The sequence below is a fragment of the Molossus molossus genome, unplaced genomic scaffold (genome assembly GCF_014108415.1).
Source record: "Molossus molossus isolate mMolMol1 unplaced genomic scaffold, mMolMol1.p scaffold_m16_p_21, whole genome shotgun sequence".
Taxonomy (NCBI): domain Eukaryota; kingdom Metazoa; phylum Chordata; class Mammalia; order Chiroptera; family Molossidae; genus Molossus; species Molossus molossus.
In genome coordinates this window covers 14,405,490-14,427,319 of record NW_023425357.1, presented here as the reverse complement: position 1 = coordinate 14,427,319, position 21,830 = coordinate 14,405,490, and the positions used below count along the sequence as shown (strand labels likewise).

Sequence of the window (21,830 nt, the reverse complement as noted above, 5' to 3'; positions counted from 1 at the left end):
CCCCAAGATGCAAGTAAGTAAAACTAGATATGAGAAAACAAAATTCATCATCATCACTCTCCACAGTGCAACAACACTCTTGTGTCCCTTAGCTGTCTCAGTAAGTTCCAGACTCCAGTCTACAAAGACTAAACACCTTAGAGTAGCTAATAACCTCTCTGTTTCTTGGTCTTGGATAAAAACAATATATGATGATCCATATTTGGCAATTATGAAAAAAATAAATCAATCACTGTTATAATGACTCAATTGTGGGGATTTGCTTTGAAATACTGGAACATGAAAATTTGGAGGGGTAGGGATTGATACAAGACCGACATGTTAACAAGGGTTAAATCTGGGTGATGGTTTCACAGGGGTTCATTATTTATTATTACATTTGACTATTATTATAAATTTCCACATTAAAAACTTAAAAGGAAATTAAAACCTATGATACCTATTTTGTAAAACTTTAGGTAAAAACCCAAAAATAAATCTATGGAACAGGAAAGCATTAAAATACTATGATCTCTGTATCCTGTGGTCACGGGTAATTGAATCTTTTCCTTTATACTTCGTGCATTTTCTTAATTCTTTACAATGTGCAATCATTTCTATAATCAGAATTGAACTATAAATATTATTTCAAATAAATTACAATTAAGTTGCAGATGCCTTTTAAAAATCTTATAAAAAACTCAAGGCTTGCCCTGGCCGGTTGCTCAGCGGTTAGAGCGTGGGCTTGTGGTCCAGAGAGACCGGGGTTTGGTTCCTGCTAAGGGTGCATACCTCGGATGCAGTTTGTCCCCAGCCCTGGTTGGGTCGTGCGGGTGGCAGCCACTCGATGTGTCCCTTTCACGTCGATGTTTCTCTCTCTCTCTCTTCCTCTCTCTCTCCCTCCCACTCTATCTGAACAAAAAATTGAAAGTGTCCCCCAGTGAGGATTAAAAAAAAAAAACACCTCAAAGCTCAATGACATAGCTTTCATGGCCTTCTACAAAAATTCAAAATATGCCTTCTCAAACAGATACTAAACAAATTAAGAACTAAGATAATAGATTGAAACTGCCTAAATTCAAATCCCAGCTCAGTGTCTTACTAGCTATGTGATTTAGGATAAACAACTTTCGCTCTCGGGTCTCCATTCCCTCATCTTTAACATGAGACTAGCAGTAACCCTGACCTCCACTGGGCTCTTGTGAGGATTAAGTGCTAATTTACATAAAATTTCTATAATAATATTTAGCACCCAATGTTTAAACATTATCGTTATTACTCATGCCCAAGTACTCCCCATCCCTCCCTGCATTATTCAATAAATATCATTGCATCGTCGAAGTAGAATTTGCGGATGAGTGACGGAAATATCGTCTCCCCAAAGAGATAGAGAAGGAAGAAATATACTAAATCCTCAGGTGAGGCTCTGCTCCTCCCTGCAGCCTTCTTTAAGGAGTCAAGGCTGGGAAGAAAAGGAGGCTGAGAAAAATTAGAATTTCATCAACTCCCGCATACATTACAGTGGATATCCCAGACAACAGCCAAGAGTGACCCTCTCCAAAAATTAAAGTTAAAAGCATTATTAGAAATTCAGATACAGCCTCGCTTTCTTCAAAGATCAGAGAAGGACCAAGGTGCTCTGACCCCATCCCGGGTTCACAGAAGTTTTCAGGGAACTACGCGCTTCTCCGGAAATTACAAAGTGCCGGTAACAACAAACGTATGTGTATCAAAAGCCAGGTTCTCCGTCTTTTACTTCTACACTCTCAAAATACCTTTATTAGGTAGACACACCAACACCAACTTAACGAAGAGGAAACAGAGACAGAGACATTAAGATGCTTTCCGAATATTACATTGCCAGAAAGCAGCAGCGCTGGCCGGTGATCGGGAAACCGGTTGGGAAAGTACAGAGCTAAAGAGACCCTGAATCCCAGCGCTATACGACCCGGGTCAGGGCCTTAAGTCGGGGATGCATCAACCGCCCCACAGCTCCACAGGCTCATTTAAAGGGATCACAAGCCCGCCCTTCGCCGCAGGCGGACTCTCTTCCTCCAGGTGGACCGGCCCTGCTCACCACTGGCCCACAGCAAAGCAAAGACAGGTCAATGTGAGCGTGGGGAGAGGGACACAAGGAAGTGAGAGCTCACCTTTCCGGGAGGAATGAAGGCCGCAGCTGCGAGCACCTGGAGCGGAAGTGACTCTGCCTACAGAGACCTCCTGGACTACGCTTCCCAGAATTCCCGACGGGAGCAGGAACGCAGCCTCCGCCTCCTGGAGCGGAAGTTATCCTACCAGTAGTGTTCTAGGACTATACTTCCCAGAGTTCCCAGGCCATTTTGTCGCCTTTCTGGGACGGAAGTTCTGGCTGCTGCAACGAGGGTGAATTGTATTTCAGTTTAAGAATCCTGAAGGAAGGCGGGGGCCTTCCTGGATGCTAAATGCTTCTTAGATGTCTCTATTGTATACTTAAGTATTTTCACTTTACAGGCGGTTTTGGGGAAGTTGAATTGTCTCTCACCCTGTGGATCTTTTGGACTACACTTTCCGAATCTCCTGCGGGCAGCCCTTACCTCAAAGCTGCCTTTTTCCCTTTGGATAGTCGGTATTTGGATAGTAGTTACTCCTTTTAGGAGAGTCAGTTTGAAGTCTATACTGTTAGGCGAGCTTGGTCACCCTCCCTTTTTTCTTGAAAATTTTTTTCTTCAAACGTGACTGGTGGGGTGGTGGTAGGAATAAGTAGGAAGGTTAGATGCAATAAGATTAGCAAATATTGAGGAGGGTTAAAACTTGGTGATCGTTCAATGGGATGTTATCCTATTCTTAGAGCATTTGACCATACTGTGAATTTCCAAAGTAAAATGCAAAGGAGGAGCCCTGGCCTGTTTGGCTCAGGGGTTAGAGTGTCTGCCTGGGGACCACAGAGTCCAGGGTTCGGTTCCCGCTAGGAGCACAAACCTCGGTTGCAGTTTGTCCCCAGCCCCAGTTGGGGTTGCGTGGGTGGCAACCACACGATGTGGCTCTCTCATGTCAATGTTTCTTTCTCTCTCTTCTCCCCCCTCCCTCCCACTCTATCTGAAGATATATGCAAAAAAGAAAAAAAAAAAAAAAAAGGAGGGAAAGAAAAAAAGACCTAAGACACCTCTTTTATAAAATGTAGGTAACTAAATGTAAAAACCTGAAAAGAACATATTAAAATGTTAGTTGTTACCTGTACATCCTGGGAGTATGAATAATTCAAAATGTTCTTCAAATTTCATATAGTCTCTTAATGTATAATACACAACCATTATTTCAATAATCAAAATATCAACTATTACTTGAAATAAAATACAATAATGAAAGATGCCTTAAAAATCTTATTAACATAGTGTTCATATAGTCCTTTACAAACTATCCCTTCCAAACCTGACAACAGATTAAGAAAGTAACGCAGACTTTTATTAAGGTGTAAAGCAGAAGCAGCAAAAACTTTTGGCTCTTCCTCAATGTTAACTGCTCATTACAAAATGTGGCTCGAGAGGCAAATGAAAAGAGCTGCATTAATTGGAGGTATTATTGTAATATAGAGATAAATACTATATAAAATTTTGAAATAGCTTTGTGTCCAACTTCAAGCAACACATAACTTCCATCCTACTCTTGATATCATGAATACAATAAAGTGTCTTAGGAATATGGAAACCAGTGTGACCACGATTTTTCATTTAGGTGAACTGGTGAGGATTGGACTCATCCAGAAAATCCAACAACAAAAAATACACAAAGGTTCTACTTTCCAGATTTCCTTCTGGAAGGGAACTAGCATTTTTATACCTTTATATAATAAAAATTTTCAAACATATATAGAAGTACAGAAGAATGAAAAACACCATAGCCTCATCCCTCATCCCCCAAATTCAAGTTATCAACATTTGCCACATTTCCTTGATCTATTTTTTCTTTTCTTTTGTTACTCTAATACTTCAAAGCAAAACCACGACACTTAACTATTTCCCCCCTAAATATTTCCAACGTCTGGTATAATCACACTACATCGATCACACACACACGTGCACACACACACACACAGAAATTGAAGGTAATTTCTTAGTTTTATTTCATACCTGAAAAAATAACTTCCAATTTTACAATCATCTAAAAAAATTGTCCATTTGTTGCATTTGATTGTTGTCTCTCAATTTAGAAGAGTATCTATACCCTTCCATCCTTTTTTTTTTTTTCATTTATTTAGATAAAGTGGAGGGAAGGGAAGGAGGAAGGGGGAGAAAAGAGAAACATTAATGTACACATCAATTGGTTGCCTCCCGCATGATCCCAACCATGGCCAGGTATTGAACCTGCAACCCAGGTTCATGCCTTTGACCCTTGACCAGGTATCAAACCCAAGACCCTGTGGTCCGAGGGCCGACGCTCTAACCATTGAGCAAACTGGTCAGGGCTAATTTTAAAAATCCAGAGGTCTAAGTCAGGGTAAGATATCTGGGAAGATATGTTCGTCAGGGTGTGAGGCTTCAATACAGGTTATGGAGGGGTTACTGCATTTAAGATCTACAGTATGAACATGAGAATGATTGCACCAGATATAATGTACAAAAAATCACTTGGGCCTGGCCAGTGGGGCTGAAATGGTTGGAGCACCATCCCCTACTCCAAAGAGTGGGAGGTTGATTCCCTGTAAGAGCACATACCCAGGTTGTGGGGTTCCATCCCCAGTTAAGGCGCATACAGGAGGCAACCAATCCGTGTTTCTCACTTACCAGAACTCCCAGTCGCACCTATGCTGCGCCGCGGACTCCTGAGGAGGAAGTGTTGTTGAGGGCATAGAACTTCCAGACTAGGATCCCCAGAACCCCAAAGCTGCAGAGCTACAATTGGGCTTACCTGGGGTGGAAAAGCTTCTGACTACATCTACCAGAACCCTCTGTGTGATACAGCTTCCACCGTCCAGCCACTCTTTTGGTTGAATTCAACTTGAGTACCTGCGCGCGTGTGCACACACACACACACACACACACACACACACACACACACCCGCCCGCGCCCACCAGCAATTAGCTGTTGGCATTTTCTTTCTGTAATTATTTTCTCAAGAAAAAACTAGCACTAGGGAATTTTAATGAAACGTGGATGGATACTTAGGGAAAACTGTTTTTCATATCAAAACACAATTTACCAGAAAAGTGACATGACAAAAGACAAGATTCAAAACGGGACTTTTTTAGTCTGTGCAGCACTGGACTTCCATCTTAAGGAATGTGGGATCTCAGACTTGGTTTGACTCAGTTCCTGCTTTATATGTGCCTATATTCACCTACCTCTGGGCTATCTGGCATGAACTACCAAGATGCCAAGACTCCACAAGGAGTTCCAAGCACAGACCAGGCCATAAAACAGAAACAGCAATGTTGTTTCTGAAAAATGAATGATGCTACACTGGCAAGGGATTGGAGAAAATATTGTATTTTTTTATCCTCACCTGAGGATATTTTTTTTGTTCAGATAGAGTGGAAGAGAGAGAGAAAAACATCAACTTGAAAGGGATACATCGAGTGGCTGCGACCCGCACGACCCAAACAGGGCCGGGGACAAACTGCAACCGAGGTACATGCCCTCAGCGGGAACCGAACCCGGGTCTCTCCGGACCACAGGCTGAAGCTCTAACCGTTGAGCCAAACCGGCCAGGGTGAGAAAATATTGTAATAGGAAAAAGGGTTCTTGTTTTTGTTTTTTTAGCTCAGACTCAGGTTTCCCTTGACTACTCCTATGAATATTTCTTTTTTACAAATCAGTTTAAACAAGGTGAGGTCATGATTTTTCAGGAGTGGTAATAGGCTGAGTTAGGAAATGGAGTCAAGTGAAACTACAGAAGTATATATTTACCACTTTCCTTCTGAGCAGAAAATACTTTTAAAAAATGAAACTTATACCCCTGGCAGGTTTGGCTCAGCAGTTGAGCATCAGCCCAGGGACCAAAGAGTTATGGATTTGATTCCAGCCAAGGGCACGTACCTCGGTCACAATTCATCCGCAACCCTGGTCGGGGTCCATGGGAGGCAATCAGTCGATGTGTCCCTCTCACATTGATGTTTCTCTCTCTCCACCCCTCCCCCCACACTCTATCTGTAGATATTTGAGAAAATATCCTTGGGTGAGGACTTAATAAAAGTAAATGAAACATAAGAATAATACAAACTATTGAGAATAGTAACATGAAACACCAAATGCATATACAGTAAGTTCTCCCTTATTGCAGTGGTATGTTCCAAGACCCCCAGTGGATGCCTGGAACTGGGGGTGGTAGCAAACCCTATATATACTATGTTTTTTCCTATACATACTTACTTATGATAAAGTTTAATTTATAAATTAGGCACAGTTAGAAATTAACAATAAAGTATAACAATTATACTGTAATAAAAGTTATGTGAATGTGGCATTAAGTAAAATAAGGGTTACACAAACATAACCACTGAGATACCAAGACAGTCAGTTTGATGACTGAGATGGCTAGAAAGTGACTAATGGGTGGCTTGCTTATACACAGCGAACATACTGGACAAAGACATGATTCATGTCCTGGTGGGACAGAGCTGGAGGGTGGGAGATTTCATCTACTCAGAATGGTACACAATTAAAAACTTACAAATTGTTTATTTCTGGAATCTTTTATTTACTATGTTTGAACCATGGTTAATTATGGGTAACCAAAACCACAGAAAGTGAAACCTGAAATAAGGGAAGACAATTGTACCTTAAATTCAACACTTATCGACATTTTCCCACTTCTCACCTTTTAATTTTGTTACTGAACAAAATTATTTTAAAGCAACTCCTTGACACTGTCATTTCCTTCTAAATATTGTCACATAAGAATATTTTCTCATGTAACCAAAAAATCATTACCTTATGAAATAAAATGAACAATCCTTAGTGTCATCAACTCTGTATCCGAATTTTAATTCCTGTTTATTGAAAAAGAGCCTTTTGCAGCTGCTTTATTACAATCAATATTCAAACAGATAAATTCATTGTATTTGATTATCTTACCAAAGCTCATTTTTTTCTACATCTATATCCCACCACCACAACTACCGCTACATTTTATGTCCTTGAACTACTGGAGAAATCAAAATGTCAAATTATGTGTCCAAATTATGCATTTGTCTAGTGGCTTCCTCATACTTTCTCCCCCAATATTATAAATTTCTTGTAAAGTAAAATTTTGACTTAAAGGCTGGGGTAGATACAGGCTCATTTTGGGGGACAAGGACACTTCCTAGAAAGGACTGAAAATATTTGAACAAGAAACCATATTCCTTTAACTAAAGCCAATATAAATTCTGGGGAAATTTCCCGCCAAAGGAAAAAAAATAGCAAATATGTAGAAAAAGACAGGTTAAAACAAGGAAACCATTATCACAAATGAGACTGTCATCTCCTAATAACAGATTCTATATCTATGATAGGAAAAAGAGTATTTAGTAATCTCAGTTTTGAAGTTTCACATATATTAGGATAAAATAAAAGCAAAGATTTTTTTCAGAAGAATTTTTTTAAAAATCCTCACTCGAGGATATTTTTCCTTTTTTTTTTTCAGACAGAGTGGGATGGGAAGAGAGAGAGAGAGAGAGAGAGAGAGACATAATGATTGGTTGCCTCCCACACGACTCCGGCCAGGGCTAGAAGAAAAAAATTTTTTCAATGCAGTGTTAGGCAGTAAAGGGTCTATTATAGTCTGGCTGGTGTGGCTTAACGGACTGAGCATCATCCCAGGACTGAGAGGTCCCAGTTAGATTCCTGGCCAGGGCACATGCCTGGGTTGCAGGCTCAATCCACAGTGGGGAGCGTGCAGTAGGCAAGTGGTCGATGTATCTCTCTCACATCAATGCATTTTTTTTTATCCTCACCCAAGGACATTTTTCCATTTTTTGTTCAGACAGAGTGAGAGGGAGGGAGAGAAAGAGAGAGAGAGAGAAACATCAATGTGAAAGGGACACATTGAGTGGTTGTCTCCTACACAACCAACCAGGGCCGGGGACAAACTGCAACCTAGGTACCTGCCCTTAGCGGGAACTGAACCCAGGCCTCTCAGGACCACAGGCCGACGCTCTAACCGCTGAACCAAACTGGTCAGGGCTCACATCATTATTTCTATCTCTCTATCCCTTCACCTCTCTAAAAAACAACAACAAAAAAAACCCCACAAAACGTATTATAAAAATAAAGTCTGTTGTAGCCATCCAACCCAGTGTTTAGTTAATAAAGAATTTAAGTAATTTGAAGCCATCTCTCTCTCTCTCTCTTTTATAATCTTCACCTAAGGATATTTTTCCATTGATTCTCAGATAGAGTGAGAGGGAGGGAGGGAGGAAGAGGGAAAGAGAGAATCATCAATGTGAGACTCATCAATTTGTTACCTCTCACACAACCCCGACTATGGCCAAGGATCAACCCTGCAACCCAGGTATGTGACCACTGAGCTCTGCAGGTTAGATAATTAACATCTTCAATGACATTTAATTAGCATTAAATCCCATCTGTTATATTCTTTATAAAATATATATATAAATATATTTATATATTTTAAATTCTCACCACAGGGTATGTTTATTAATTTTTAGACAGAGGAAAGAAGAGAAATATCAATGTGAGAGAAAAAGAGATTGCTACCCTCCCAAATGCACCTTGACCAGGGATCAAACCCACAAACTAGGTATGTGGCTGATGGAATCAAATCTGCAATCTTTTGGTATATGGGATGCAGCTCCAAGCAGCCGAGCAACCCAGCTAGAAGTATATTACATTCTTGATGAGTTACTGTATTTATGAAACCCAGCACTATGTGATTCCTTTCAACAGTTCTCTGGTAGAATCCTCCATATTTTCATGAACAATAATAGAAGCTGTTTAAAAATCCACCTTTGGGCTCTGGCCAATTTGGCTCAGGCGTTAGTGTCAGCCCTCAGACCGCAGTTTCCAGTTCGATTCCCCAGTCAAGGGCATGTACCTTGGTTGTGGGTTTGCTCCCAAACCCTGGTTGGGATGCAAACAGTCCATGTGTCTCTCTCACATAGATGTTTCTCTCTCTCCCTCCCTCCCTCTCTTCCACTTTATCAAAACAATCAATGGAAAAGCATCCTCCAGTGAGGATTAAAAAAAAAGAAAAAAACAGTTTTTAAAATAATTAGGCCTATTTAACATGCTTGAAATTACATGGGAAACTTTGCCAAATAAAAAGTAATTTAAAAATTTCAGTATCTGGACCAACTGGTGGTCAGTTTCATCGTCTTTCTCTTTGTGCTGGGACAATCTTTCTTTTTCCTTGAAACACTAATTAATTTTGGTTTTAAATTTAGACACGGTGTTTAAGAATATGTGGAGACGCTGTATATCTTGATCCACAGAGAATTTCTTCTGGTGAGCAAGAATACCAGGAGGCCCTTTTTAGCTAGTCAAGACTACATATCCATAACGTAGGAGGGTGGACGAATTGAGCAGTTTCATGTACTTTTTGAAGACAGCTGCACAGTATACACCAAATCTCAAATGATTATTCTCTGATAAACTAACTCTAGAAATTTCTCCCAAGAAATTCAGTATGAAGATGGATGTTACTGGACTCAGTTTTTCATTGAACTATTGAGTTGTTCAGAAAACACAAACTGAGTATTCATCAGCAGAAAATTGGCTAAACCATAACAGAATCCTGGGCAATTAAATGACTATAGATCATTATTCATAGAAAATATTTGCAATATATGAATGAGCAAAGAAAATCAAGTGACAACATAGTACAATATCCTAGTTTTCCAAGACTAAATACATCAGTATCTATTTGCTGATATAAAAGAAATGTCCAATGAAATGCTATTGCCCTGACCTAGTAATTCAGTTTATTGGAGTGTCATCCCAATACATGGCTGCTGGTTTGGTCTCTGGTCAGGACATATGCAAGAATCAACCAATGAATGTTAAAGATGGGTGGGAACAACAAATCGATCTCTATGTCTCTCTCTAGAAAGGTCAATAAATTAAAAATACTTAAAAGTAAACTATTGTTTAAGGGTGTCAGTGGTACTACTTGTATTAACACTTTATTTTTTATATATACATAGTTTTAATCCTCACCCAAGGATATTTTTCTGTTTATCTTCAGATAGAGTGGGAGGGAGAGAAAGAGAAACATCGATGTGAGAGGGACACATCAACTGGTTGCTTCCCACATGACCTGACCAGGGCCGGGGATGAACACAACCAAGGTATGTGCCCTGACAAGAATCAAACCTGTGACTCATTGGTCTGAAGGCCAATGCTCTAACCACTGAGAAAACTGGCCAGGGCTGTATTAGCGCTTTAAATTATTTTGCTTGTTTAAAATCTCAGAAATTATATATAATTAAAAAAAATTTTTTTCCTTTATTGATTTTAAAGAGAGAAGAAGGGAGAGGGAGAGATAGAAACATTGATGAGAGAGAACATTGATTGGCTGCCTCCTGCATGCCCCCTACTGGGGATCAAGCCCACAATATGGGCATGTGTCCTGACCAGGAATCAAACTGGTGGCCTCCTGGTGCATGGGTCAATGCTCACCCATTGAGCCACACCGGCCGGACTCAGACATTTTATCTATATATTTTTTAATCCTCACCTGAGGACATTTTTTGCATTTATCTTGAGAGAGGAGGAAGAGAGACAGAAACATCGATGTGAGAGAGAGACTTTGGCTGCCACCCACACGACCCCAACCAGGGTCAGGGACAAACTGCAACCAAGGTATGTGCCCTAAGTGGGAACTGAACCCAGGCCTCTGTGGTCCATGGGCCAATGCTCTAACTGCTGAGCCAAACTGGCTAGGGCAGACATTTTATCTTTAAAGTCTATATTCTGAAAAAAAATTTTTTTTTGGTACGTGCCCCTAGTGGGAACCGAACCTGGGACTCTCTGGTCCACAGGCCAACGCTCCAACCACTGAGCCAAAATGGCCAGGGTTGAAAATTAATTTTTTAAAGAACCTCCAAAATGCTGGTAAATGATTAAAATGGCAAATCATAACCCACAGTAAATATAAAAATATTTATGTTTGGATATGGTATACTTCAGGAAAATGTCAAGTCTGTACATGACTGAGATGGAGAAAGAAGGTTCAGAAACAAATGCTTTAGAAGTATTTAGATAGGGCTATGATCTAAGGTTAACAGAACATTGATTCTTTTTTTAAAATATGTTTTTATTGGTTTTTTGTTTTTTAGAGAGATAGAATCATTGATGTGAAAGAAAAACATCGACTGGCTACCTCCCACATGCTCTCTACTGGGGATTGAGGCTGAAAACCCAGGCATGTGCCCTGACTGGGAATCAAACTGGGACTTCTCAATCCATGAGATGACAATCCAATGAGCTACACCAGCCAGGTAGAGTATTGCTTCTTTAAATAAACATCCTATGAATGAGTGGGAATGAGCAAATGTGGAAGTCAACTCAACCAGAGGGCAGAGGTGAGAGAATCACAAAAGAATTAATCCAGATTCATTTTCAACTAGGCCTACATTCTGACCCACCTGTATTCTTTTCAATTAGGCACACCAAAAAATGCTTTTTCTTGTCTCTCCTCCTTTGACTTGGTTTTCTACTTCTTACACCTGAGGTATAACAAAAACTCTTACCAACGACACGACATTTATAGGGTTTCTCTCCTGTGCAGATTCTCTAACAAACATAAAGGAATGAGATGTCTTTACCACACAAAGCACATTTGTAGGATTTCTCTCCAGTGCTGACTCGTTGAAGTTTTGAAGATGTGAACTATGACTGAAGCCATTACCTCATATCTCACATTTTTATGACTTTAATCCTGAGTGGACTCAATGATAAGCTTGAAGATGTGAGGATGACTAAAGACCTTACCCCCACACAACATTTATAGAATTTCTCTCCAGTGTGGATACTATGATGAACATGAAGATATGAGCTTCACATAAACCCTTTCCAAAACTCGATACTACTGTAGCTCTTACCACACACAACACATTTATAGGGTTTCTCACCTGTGTGGACCCTCTGATGAACATAAAGGCCAGAGTAGGCTGTGAAGACTTTCCCACATTCTTCACATTTATAGGGTTTCTCTCCAGTGTGGATTCGCTGATGGTTTTAAAGACCTGAGGTCTGACTGAAGCTCTTACCACACACAGCACATTTGAAGGGTTTCTCCCCTGTATGGACACGCTGATGGGTCTGAAGTTTTGAACTCCAACTGAAACTCTTACCACACACAGCACATTTGTAGGGTTTCTCTTCAGTGTGGACATGCTGATGGGCTTGAAGATATGAATTCTGACTAAAGCTCTTTCCACACATGTCACATTTGTATGGTTTTTCACCTGAGTGGATTCGCTGATGAGTTTGAAGATTTGATTTCCACCTGAAGTTCTTCCCACACACAGCACAATTGCATGGTCTCTCTCCAGTGTGGATCCTATAATGAACATGAAGGTTTGAGCTGCACATGAAGCCTTTCCCACAATCTTCACATGTGTAAGGTTTCTCTCCTGTATTGACACTTTGAGGAACTTGGAGAGGTGAGATTTGACTGAATTCCTCCCCAAATTCACTACACATATGCACTTTTGCTCCTAGGTGCAACTGCTGATGATGTTCAACATTGGAGCCAACGCTGAAGCTTTTCCCATTCTCATTAGAGGTTTGCTCTCCTGAGTGGATTACACTATGCTGCAATGATTTCTTCATGAAGTCTTTTCCACAATTCTTGTGACTATAAGAGTTCTCAACTTTGTGTACTTCCAGATCAGCATCATGGTCATGAGAGTACCTTCTCTTAACACAGTGATCACACTTTCACAGTTTACATCTTTTGTCAATCTGCTGATACTTACTCTGATAATTCTGTGACTCTCTCAAATACATGTTCTTCCAAATATCACAGGTGCCCTTCATTGGCAATTGTTGACTTTTTATATTATAGGAATTTTGAATTTCCTCTTGAAGGTTTATTACATAGTTCTCACCTTCAGAAACATGAGCAGATTCTCCTGCCAACAACTGACAGGAAGAAACACCTTGTTTTCCCAAATCAGACTTCTTTCCTTGAAGACTTATTACCAATTCTTGATCTCTGATTAACTTCCGTGTGAGTTGTTCCCATATTTGCCAGCATACGAGGTCTTCATGAAAAAGAAAACTTAATCCAACTTCTTTAAGAGTTTCTATCTCATTTTGATTCCAATATCCTGGAAGGATAAGGAGAATTCAGAGATGAAAATGAGTACAAATGAATGTCTGTTCAGAGATAAAAATATATCACAGATTAAACACATGGGAAGACCGTATTTAATCAGCTTGACTTTGTCTTTGGCTTTTTAATGCCTATGGAAACAAAGAGTTTATGATTAGGCTCCTATTCACTAAATGTTAACGAGACTCTTTTGTAACTAGACCAAGACTTACTTATGAGGTCAAAATTAGAAATATAAGAAGTTACAGAGGAGAGGATGTTCTCACAAAAGTGAAAGGAATTATATAATATTTAACCAGTGAACATTATAACTGGAAAGAAAATAGAAAACTCATTCCCATAAATGACACAACTTATGAGAGTAAAAACCCTATGATAATTGTTGCCACCTAATTAGGCTGAAATTTCTGATGAATGTGAATGGCTAGTGTTAGCTTCATGGTTTTGTACATATGTATTTGTACATATGAAAAGCTGCTGGGGTAGCCGACACACATGATGGACCCCAATTATCTTGCCTCCAGCTGCCCATATCCTATCAAATCCCTTTCCACAATATATCCGCATTGGTCAATCAAGCCAATAGAATATGGCAGAAGTGACCATACATCACTTTCAAGCTTAGGTCACAAAAGACATTCAGGTTTTTGCCTTCCACTCCCTTAATTGAAAAAGCTGTGGGAAACCAGCTGCCATGTTTAGAGGACACTGAGGAAGCCCAAGGAAGATAATCACAGGCAAGGAACTGAGGCCTTTGGACAATAACCATGTGACTGAGTCCATCTGGAAGCCAATCCTTCAGTCCCATTAGGACTTGAAGCTCTGCTGGACTCCTTCACAGCAATTATATGAGATCCTGATCCACATCACCCAGCCAAGCTGCATCCATATTCCTGACTCACAGAACTATAAATAAATGCTTGTTTTTGTAAGCTGCTGTCTCCAGGAGGAGTAAAGACAGTGAGATCCATTTAGCACCACTCTCTGTGAACTTTTGTTTATAAGAATCCTTAAGGGACAAGAAACCCTTTAGTCTGTGCATCTGTTCAGTGAAAATAGGATTCAAGGATATTCTTTTTTTTTTTAAATCCTCATCCGAGGACATTTTTCCATTGTTTGTACAGACAGAGTGGGAGGGAGAGAGAGGAAGAGAGAGAGAGGGAAACATCGATGTGAAAGGGACACATCGAGTGGTCGCCACCCGCACGACCAACCAGGGCCGGGGACAAACTGCAACCGAGGTACATGCCCTTAGCAGGAACCGAACCCGGGTCTCTCCGGACCGCAGGCCGATGCTCTAACCGCTGAGCCAAACCGGCCAGGGCGGATTCAAGGATATTCTTCATAGATGGGACAGGGCAACTAGATGGACAGATACAATGCAAAATACATAGATGTACCAATGTTGCGAAAAACAACTTTCAATGAAGGAGATGTGGGTAGAATATACCATAAGATTTGATTAGCTCTCTGAAGGGTGCAAGTTACAGAGGTACATTAATTTGTCAAACCTCATCAAATTGCATGCTTAGAATATGCACATGTAAATGTAACCTCAAAAAAAAAAAAAAAAAGAACCTAAACAAGGAATAATTTTACTACCTGAAATTTCATGGAGGCGTACATTTATAATGTATGCATTTATATATATATATATTTCAATAAAATGTTGGCTCAAATTTTTAAAATAAAAGTAAAGATTTGTTCAAGAGCCCTGGCTGGTTTGGCTTAGAGGTGAGACATCAGCCCACGGACCAGTGAGGTCCGGGTTTGGTTCCTGCTAAGGGCATGTACCTCGGTTGCAGTTTGTCCATGGCCCCTGTTGGAGTCGTGTGGGTGGCAACTAGTGATGTGTCTCTCTCAGACCATCTCTCTCACCCTGTTTCTCTCTTCCTCCTTCTCTCCCTCCTGCTCTATCTCAAGAAAAATGCAAAAAAAAATGTCCTCGGGTGAGGATAAAAAAAAAAAGATTTGTTCAAGAAGGCAAAGCGTCCCTGGACAGGGAGCTCAGTTAGTTAGACCATTGTGCAATACACCATAGTTGTGGGTTTGAATCCCAGTCAGGGCACATAGAATCAACCAATGAATACTTAAATAAGTGAAATAACAAATTGATTTCTCTCTCTCTCTCTCTCTCTCTCTCTCTCTCTCTTCCTCTCTCTCTCCCTCCCTCCCTCCCTCCCCACCCTTCCTCTCTTTTTAACATCAATCAATCAATAAAAAATAAAACAGAATTTCCTTTCTTTAAAAAAAAAAAAGCAAAGCTTTTGGAAAGCTATCAAGTAAGAAAAGTACAGACAAGTATAAATGAGATGGTAAATCTCAAGGCAGGTATGTACAGAAAAATAAGGGAGACAAATGGAGGCAGCATCCAAACTTTCCGATGGTTAAAAAACTTCATGCATCATGAAGACACAAGAACAGAAATTATAAAAAGACTGAGAAGACTTTCCCTCACTACTCATGACAAACAGGTTCTCAGCTATCAGATTAGCAGCTAGATTTTCCTGATTTTTGTTTGTATGATTTAATTTTTTAAAAAATATTTTTATTGCTTTTTAGAGAGAGAGGAAGGGAGAAGGAGAGAGATAAAAATATTGATGTGAGAGAGAACCATCAATCAGCTGCCTTTTATGCATCCCTTATGGGGATTGAGCCCCCAATCCAGGCATGTGCCCTGACCAGGAATCAAACCAGTGACCTCTTGCTGCATGAGTTGACTCTCAATCACTGAGCCCCAAAGGCTGGGCTGATTTTTTTTAAATTTTGGGTTTATATATAAAAGAGATGACTCTAATTACTATATTTTAGGCTAGATTAATCTGAACAATACACATAGTAAAGGTAAATGAAGAAAGAAGGGATTGAAGAAAAGGGAAAAAGAAAGGGAAGGAAGGGAAGAGAAAGGAAGGTAGGCAGGAAGCATGTCCTCATGCACTGTAAGTAGTATTCTCCAAATTCTGATAGTGACGTGTTGTGATAAATACAACAGGTGATCAAATAATCATCTTTTCCAGACTTACTCACAATTTTGCTTACACTGTATGCAGTTCTGACAATGAGTTATGCTATCTTTATTCTATTTCATTCAATACAAGATGTAACTCACCAACTGATTTTGAACCTCACCTCAAGATGTAGCAATGCAATTTGCAAAAAATAAGAAAGGTATAGATAAGACACACCACAGAACTTATGAAATTTAGATCTCCAGCTTTGGGTATATGTAAAAGTCCAAAAGTCTTAAACATTTGAAATCAAAATACTCCTGGGAGCTGACATTCAGTTATAGAGGGCCCCTGTCCTCACCCACTGAGACCAGGTTGTGCAAGTTCTCCAGCATCACGTCTCGGTACAGCTTCCTCTGGGACAGGTCCAGCAGCCCCAGGTCCTCCTCAGTAAAGACCACAGCCACATCCTTAAATGTCACTGTCTCCTACAACACCAAACACATGCAACCTCAATCTTATGACCAACGGCCACTGGTAGAGGGGCAGCATTGAGTGGGGAGAGAGAATGGGTGGGAAGTTGTTCTGGTTCTGAGGACCTTGAGTTCACTTTATGTAGTTTCCTCCTCTTCACAATCCAGCATGTCAATCTCATACACTAATTTTCCATGGTCCCATCAAAAGTATGTGCAATTAAATAATAATCCTGCTTATTTCATTTGGTGTCATTTTTAAGGATTCATCCACCAAGAGCCCTGGAATTCTAACTCTTGATGATGGAGTATATACATGTTATAAGTTGATCAACACTACCATACTGTTCCAGAAAGGTTAGGTCAGTTTATTCAAAGGATGGTCTACTCACAAATTCAATAAGCCTGGATATTGTCACTTTGTTAAAATTTGACGAACCAACTAGTCACACCTCCTTAGGAGCTATAAAATTGGTCCTCTTTGTTCTCAAGGCACATACAACCTATCTGTGACAGTATTTATGACCAACTGGTCTACCACCTAGGCAGGACCAACTGGTCTACCACCTAGGCAGGACCAACTGGTCTACCACCTACGTAGGGCCAACTGGTCTACCACCTACGTAGGGCCAACTGGTCTACCACCTAGGTTGGACCAACTGGTCTACCAACTACTCAGGGCCAACTGGTCTACCAACTAGGTAGGACCAACTGGTCTACCAACTACTCAGGGCCAACTGGTCTACCAACTACTCAGGGCCAACTGGTCTACCACCTACGTAGGGCCAACTGGTCTACCAACTACTCAGGGCCAACTGGTCTACCACCTACGTAGGGCCAACTGGTCTACCTCCTAGGTTGGGCCAACTGGTCTACCACCTAGGTTGGGCCAACTGGTCTACCACCTACGTAGGGCCACCTGGTCTACCACCTACGTAGGGCCAACTGGTCTACCAAGTACTCAGGGCCAACTGGTCTACCACCTAGGTTGGACCAACTGGTCTACCACCTACGTAGGGCCAACTGGTCTACCACCTACGTAGGGCCAACTGGTCTACTACCTAGGTTGGACCAACTGGTCTACCACCTACGTAGGGCCAACTGGTCTACCACCTACTCAGTTTGAATCTGTCTCTCACACACACACACTCACACAAGGCATGTGACTCAGTGTTGCCTGTGGGCTGAGTCTGAGGGCTGAGATACCACTGCCCATCCCAACATGTGGAGGGGAAACTGCTTTTAACGTTCCCCTTGATTCCTGATTCCCTCCCTGCTGTGATGACATCAGGGCCCTTCTCCTGTCCACACAGAGGGGGAGAACTCCACACGGATGACCCCGGTCTATACCCAGGAACCACTGGCCACTCAACTCTGACCTCTCCTGTTTGTATAGGTTCCGTCTCCATTTGGGGTATTTCACTTCCTTTTTGTGCATTGTGCATGGTCCCATACTTCAGAAATATTTTTTTTACTTGTTTAGTATATATATATGTCAGTCTTACAAAGATATTTGAAATAATGTGAAAACCTGTTTCTCCTATACTTGAAGCAAAGAGTACAAAACATGGTTGAGCAAAACACACCAAAAGGAGCGGATCTATTCAAGAATATTATGACAGAAAGCAAACTGTCAAGTATTTGGAAGACAGATTTCCAGCTAGTGTTCTGAAGGCATTCTAGCTAGGTGGAGTACCTATTCTAATAAACATGTGCATCACTCAGAATACTCTGCAGCTCACTTTTGTGTGGCAAAATGACAGCTGGTAAAGGAAGTATGGACAGACCCAAATTCTAGATAAAGTTCTTTGTACAGAAGATCCACAGAAGCAAGTGCTGTCAGAAGTATACCAACCTTCCCCTTCCTCTCCCCTCAACAACCACCACCAAATTCCTTCATAGGACTTCACAGATACCTAAGATCAGACTGAAATATTCTGATCTACATGCTTAATCTGAATCATTTAGGTGGAAAAAAACAACTTAAGGGTTGAATTGACTTCTGTCTTCAAATCTTGACTGTACCTTTTCTACAATGGCATCAATTAACACCTAAGGATTTTTGAAAAGAAAATTCCATTATTTATTTTCTTTCTGGAGAGCTGTTTTTTCCCTCCTCGTTTGGAAGATTTGCAGTATTTTGCTTCCATCTGAGCCAGAAAAGTTGTCCATTTCCTTTGGCCAATCCTTTTGCCTGCTTTGAATGAGTGCTTTCAAGTTATCTTCTTCAAGCCCCAACTCCTTCCTGCTCAATTCTGCTTCTTTAGCCTCTTCCTGAGCCCTCCTTGTCCTTGCATTCATCTTTTACTTCGATTCTTTGACAAAGATATTATAGGATGGGACCGCTCCAGCATCAATGGCTTGCTGAATAATGTTCCTTATCCTGGGTTCCTCTGTGTACTGCACACACAGCACACACTCCAGGATCTGATTCATGTCCCCTTTAAAGTTCATATAGGCCTGGTTAGTATCAGCCAGCTCTTTTTCAGAACCTTTGTATGTCTTTTCAAAAGCTTGAATGTCTTCTAGAGATTTTTTTTTTTTTTTTGCAGTTTAAAAGGTCTCACATTTATTACTGAACCAATCTACTGCAGGAAAAAAAAATCATGCCTCCAAAAATTTCCCAATTAAAATGCCCAACTGTCAAGACAGTAGTGATAATTTCAGTGATTATGGTAAGATGCAGACAAGCTAGATACAGCATAAATGTGTCAGCCATCTCTCATGTGTGATTCCTTATAGACCCAGTATGGTTCTCCAATGTCTCCTCTTGGAGATGTACCTGATTTTATTACCAGTTTTCATCCAAATCCATTGGGGAATGGGCCTATTCTGCTTTTGTTTCTTGGCCAGGAACCTCTTGATCCTGAAAGTCTTATGAGAAGACATGGCGAAAGAGAATCAACCGCACGCACCACGATGGCGGATTTTGTTTACTAGGCAAAGAACTTTATAACCTGTTTCAAACTTTAACCCCAGGCCTCTTCAGCTTAATTAGTTGCAAAGAATGATTTATGTATAAGCAAAAACTGAAAAAAGCTTCAATGTCCAGCAGGGTTGGGCTAAAAAATATTAGAGATCTAGATTTTATCAGATCCATAAACAAAATTTGAAAAAAAGCAGTCATAATATAAAATAGCAGTTCCCAGTAACTTCTTCAAGATTATCTTCTTCAGAAGTTGACTCAATTCAGTTTGCCTCATTCTTGGAAGCCTCATCAAAATTCTCCACAAGATCTGGAACTTCGTCATCATCATCCTCTCCAGTAGTAAGTGGTGCTTTTCCATCCACAGATTGTTTGGGCAGAGCTTCAGCCAGTCTCCTTAAACTAGTCAGACTGTCTGCACCAAGCTGGTTTAAGATGCTGGGTAGCATTGCTGTCAGCTGCTTAGTCTCAGCATGGCCTGTAATGGCGAAAGTGTTCACTGCCAGAGATGCCTGAACTTTAGGATTGTTAAAGTAGATCACTGTTCCTTGGTTTGTGAACATATTTACCTCCTCAATACCAGAAATATTATTTACCCCTAACTTCTTTAGGGAGAACTGAAGTTTTTTTTATCATCTGCTGTAGCTGTTCTGTGAACCACCTTCTTCTTTCTATGAGCAGTTTCTTTCCCACCAAAGCGCACTTTTGCCTGCAGTTTGGCGAGTTTCTCCTGGTTCATGATCATTTCTTTCATCTTGTTGGAGACTAAACAGGGCCGCGCGGGGGACTAGGGTTGGCGCCTCTTGGTCACTCAGAACGGAATAGACTTCCCCGAGGACCTGGAAGGGGCGGGTGGCATCCTCCTTGTCGTCCTCACCCACGCCGTCCGGGTGCACTTGCAGGGACACCTTGTGGTACCCGCGTCGCACCTCGCCACCCGAGGCCTTTCGCTGCACACCCAACACCCGGTCAATGTCAGGGGTCCCGAACACTTCCTCGCACTGCTCCAGCAGCCCCATGGCCAGCGAAAGTATGGAGTTGGCAGCAGCTTCCTCGAAAACAGTGAGACCGGCGGCACTTAAGTTCCGAACTGCTTCCATTTCCCGCACAAAACGCCCAGGGCGCCGGCATCACAAGAGGCGCCCAAAGGGGCGTGGCCACGACACCGCACTTTACGGCTGCTGCAGAGGAGCCTGGAAGGGCTAGCGTCCAACACCGCACTTTACGGCTGCTGCAGAGGAGCCTGGAAGGGCTAGCGTCGACGAGCTTGGAAGCGAAGTCACTTTACTGCGGCTGCAAAGAGGAGCCTGGAAGGGCTAGCGTCGACGAGCTTGGAAGCGGAGCAGAGCGGAAGTCCTGATTTCTCCTACCACGGGAGCCACCTGACTCAGCGGAAGCAGAAGTAGCCTTATAGAAGCCACGCCCCTTCCCCCATGCGCTCCTCCCCTTACTCCAGAAATCTGGTGCCTATCTTCTCCCATTGCGGAATCTTCAATACGTGCAAGTCCATATTAGGTTGTTTGTTTCTTAGCAAAAAAAAAAAAAAAACAGCATGACATCAAATTTGGCAGTTCACACGGTTCATATACATGTTGTTTTTTCCAAAGAATAAGAATTAAATAGATTTGTTCTTTTTCAAAGATGATCCTGACAAGACGATATGGAGCTCCATGGCCAGAATAATTTTGCAACCTGTAGGGTGGGGCTGCTGGGTGGGTACTTCCCTTGAGCTCTGGTTCATGCGACTGTGCTCACTGAAGTCAGCTTGCTTTTGTTTCTGCAGCCTTTGCATCTGTCTTCTGAGATGCGAAGAGGATTTCACGTGCCCGTTTCCGTCGCAGCCTCTCAGCTTTTGTTTCTGCAGCCTTTGCATCTGTCTTCTGAGATGCGAAGAGGATTTCACGTGCCCGTTTCCGTCGCAGCCTCTCAGCATTTGTGATCAGCACGGAAGGCAGAGGGAAAAAGCCAGAAAGATCCAGAAGCTTTTCCACAAGTTTGGAGAGAAGGACCCCACAGCCGATCCAGTGCCGGATCCGGTCCAAGTTGAGAGCAACGAGCTTCTCTCCATGACTGTTGAGCAGTGGATCATAGGAGCCTCGCTGCTCCACAGAACGGCCATCGCTGGGATACTTGTTGGGAGCCGCCACGATGTGGTAGAAAGGCCGGTTGGTGCAACTACCCAGGGAAAGAAGGATGGTTAAGCGGCCTCCACGGTAGGCCTTGTGGAGCAGAGCAGGGAGCTGGACCAT

At 41.6% G+C, this 21,830-nt stretch overlaps 2 protein-coding genes and 2 pseudogenes across 2 annotated transcripts; all 4 read right to left on the bottom strand.

Moving 5' to 3' along the window:
• Positions 1-11,688: 11,688 nt before the first annotated feature.
• On the bottom strand, positions 11,689-18,100 carry LOC118638945 (annotated as a pseudogene).
• Positions 18,101-19,391: 1,291 nt separating this feature from the next.
• LOC118638666 (60S ribosomal protein L39-like) lies at positions 19,392-19,576 on the bottom strand. Its single transcript, XM_036274754.1, has one exon. It carries the CDS (start codon positions 19,542-19,544, stop codon positions 19,392-19,394), a length of 153 nt encoding a protein of 50 aa, XP_036130647.1. The 5' UTR covers positions 19,545-19,576.
• A 206-nt stretch (positions 19,577-19,782) lies between these two features.
• LOC118638671 lies at positions 19,783-20,338 on the bottom strand (annotated as a pseudogene).
• A 1,003-nt stretch (positions 20,339-21,341) lies between these two features.
• Positions 21,342-21,830, bottom strand: LOC118638942 (28S ribosomal protein S16, mitochondrial-like). The gene has a single exon (XM_036275083.1). The coding sequence runs from the start codon at positions 21,828-21,830 to the stop codon at positions 21,342-21,344; it is 489 nt and encodes a 162-aa protein (XP_036130976.1).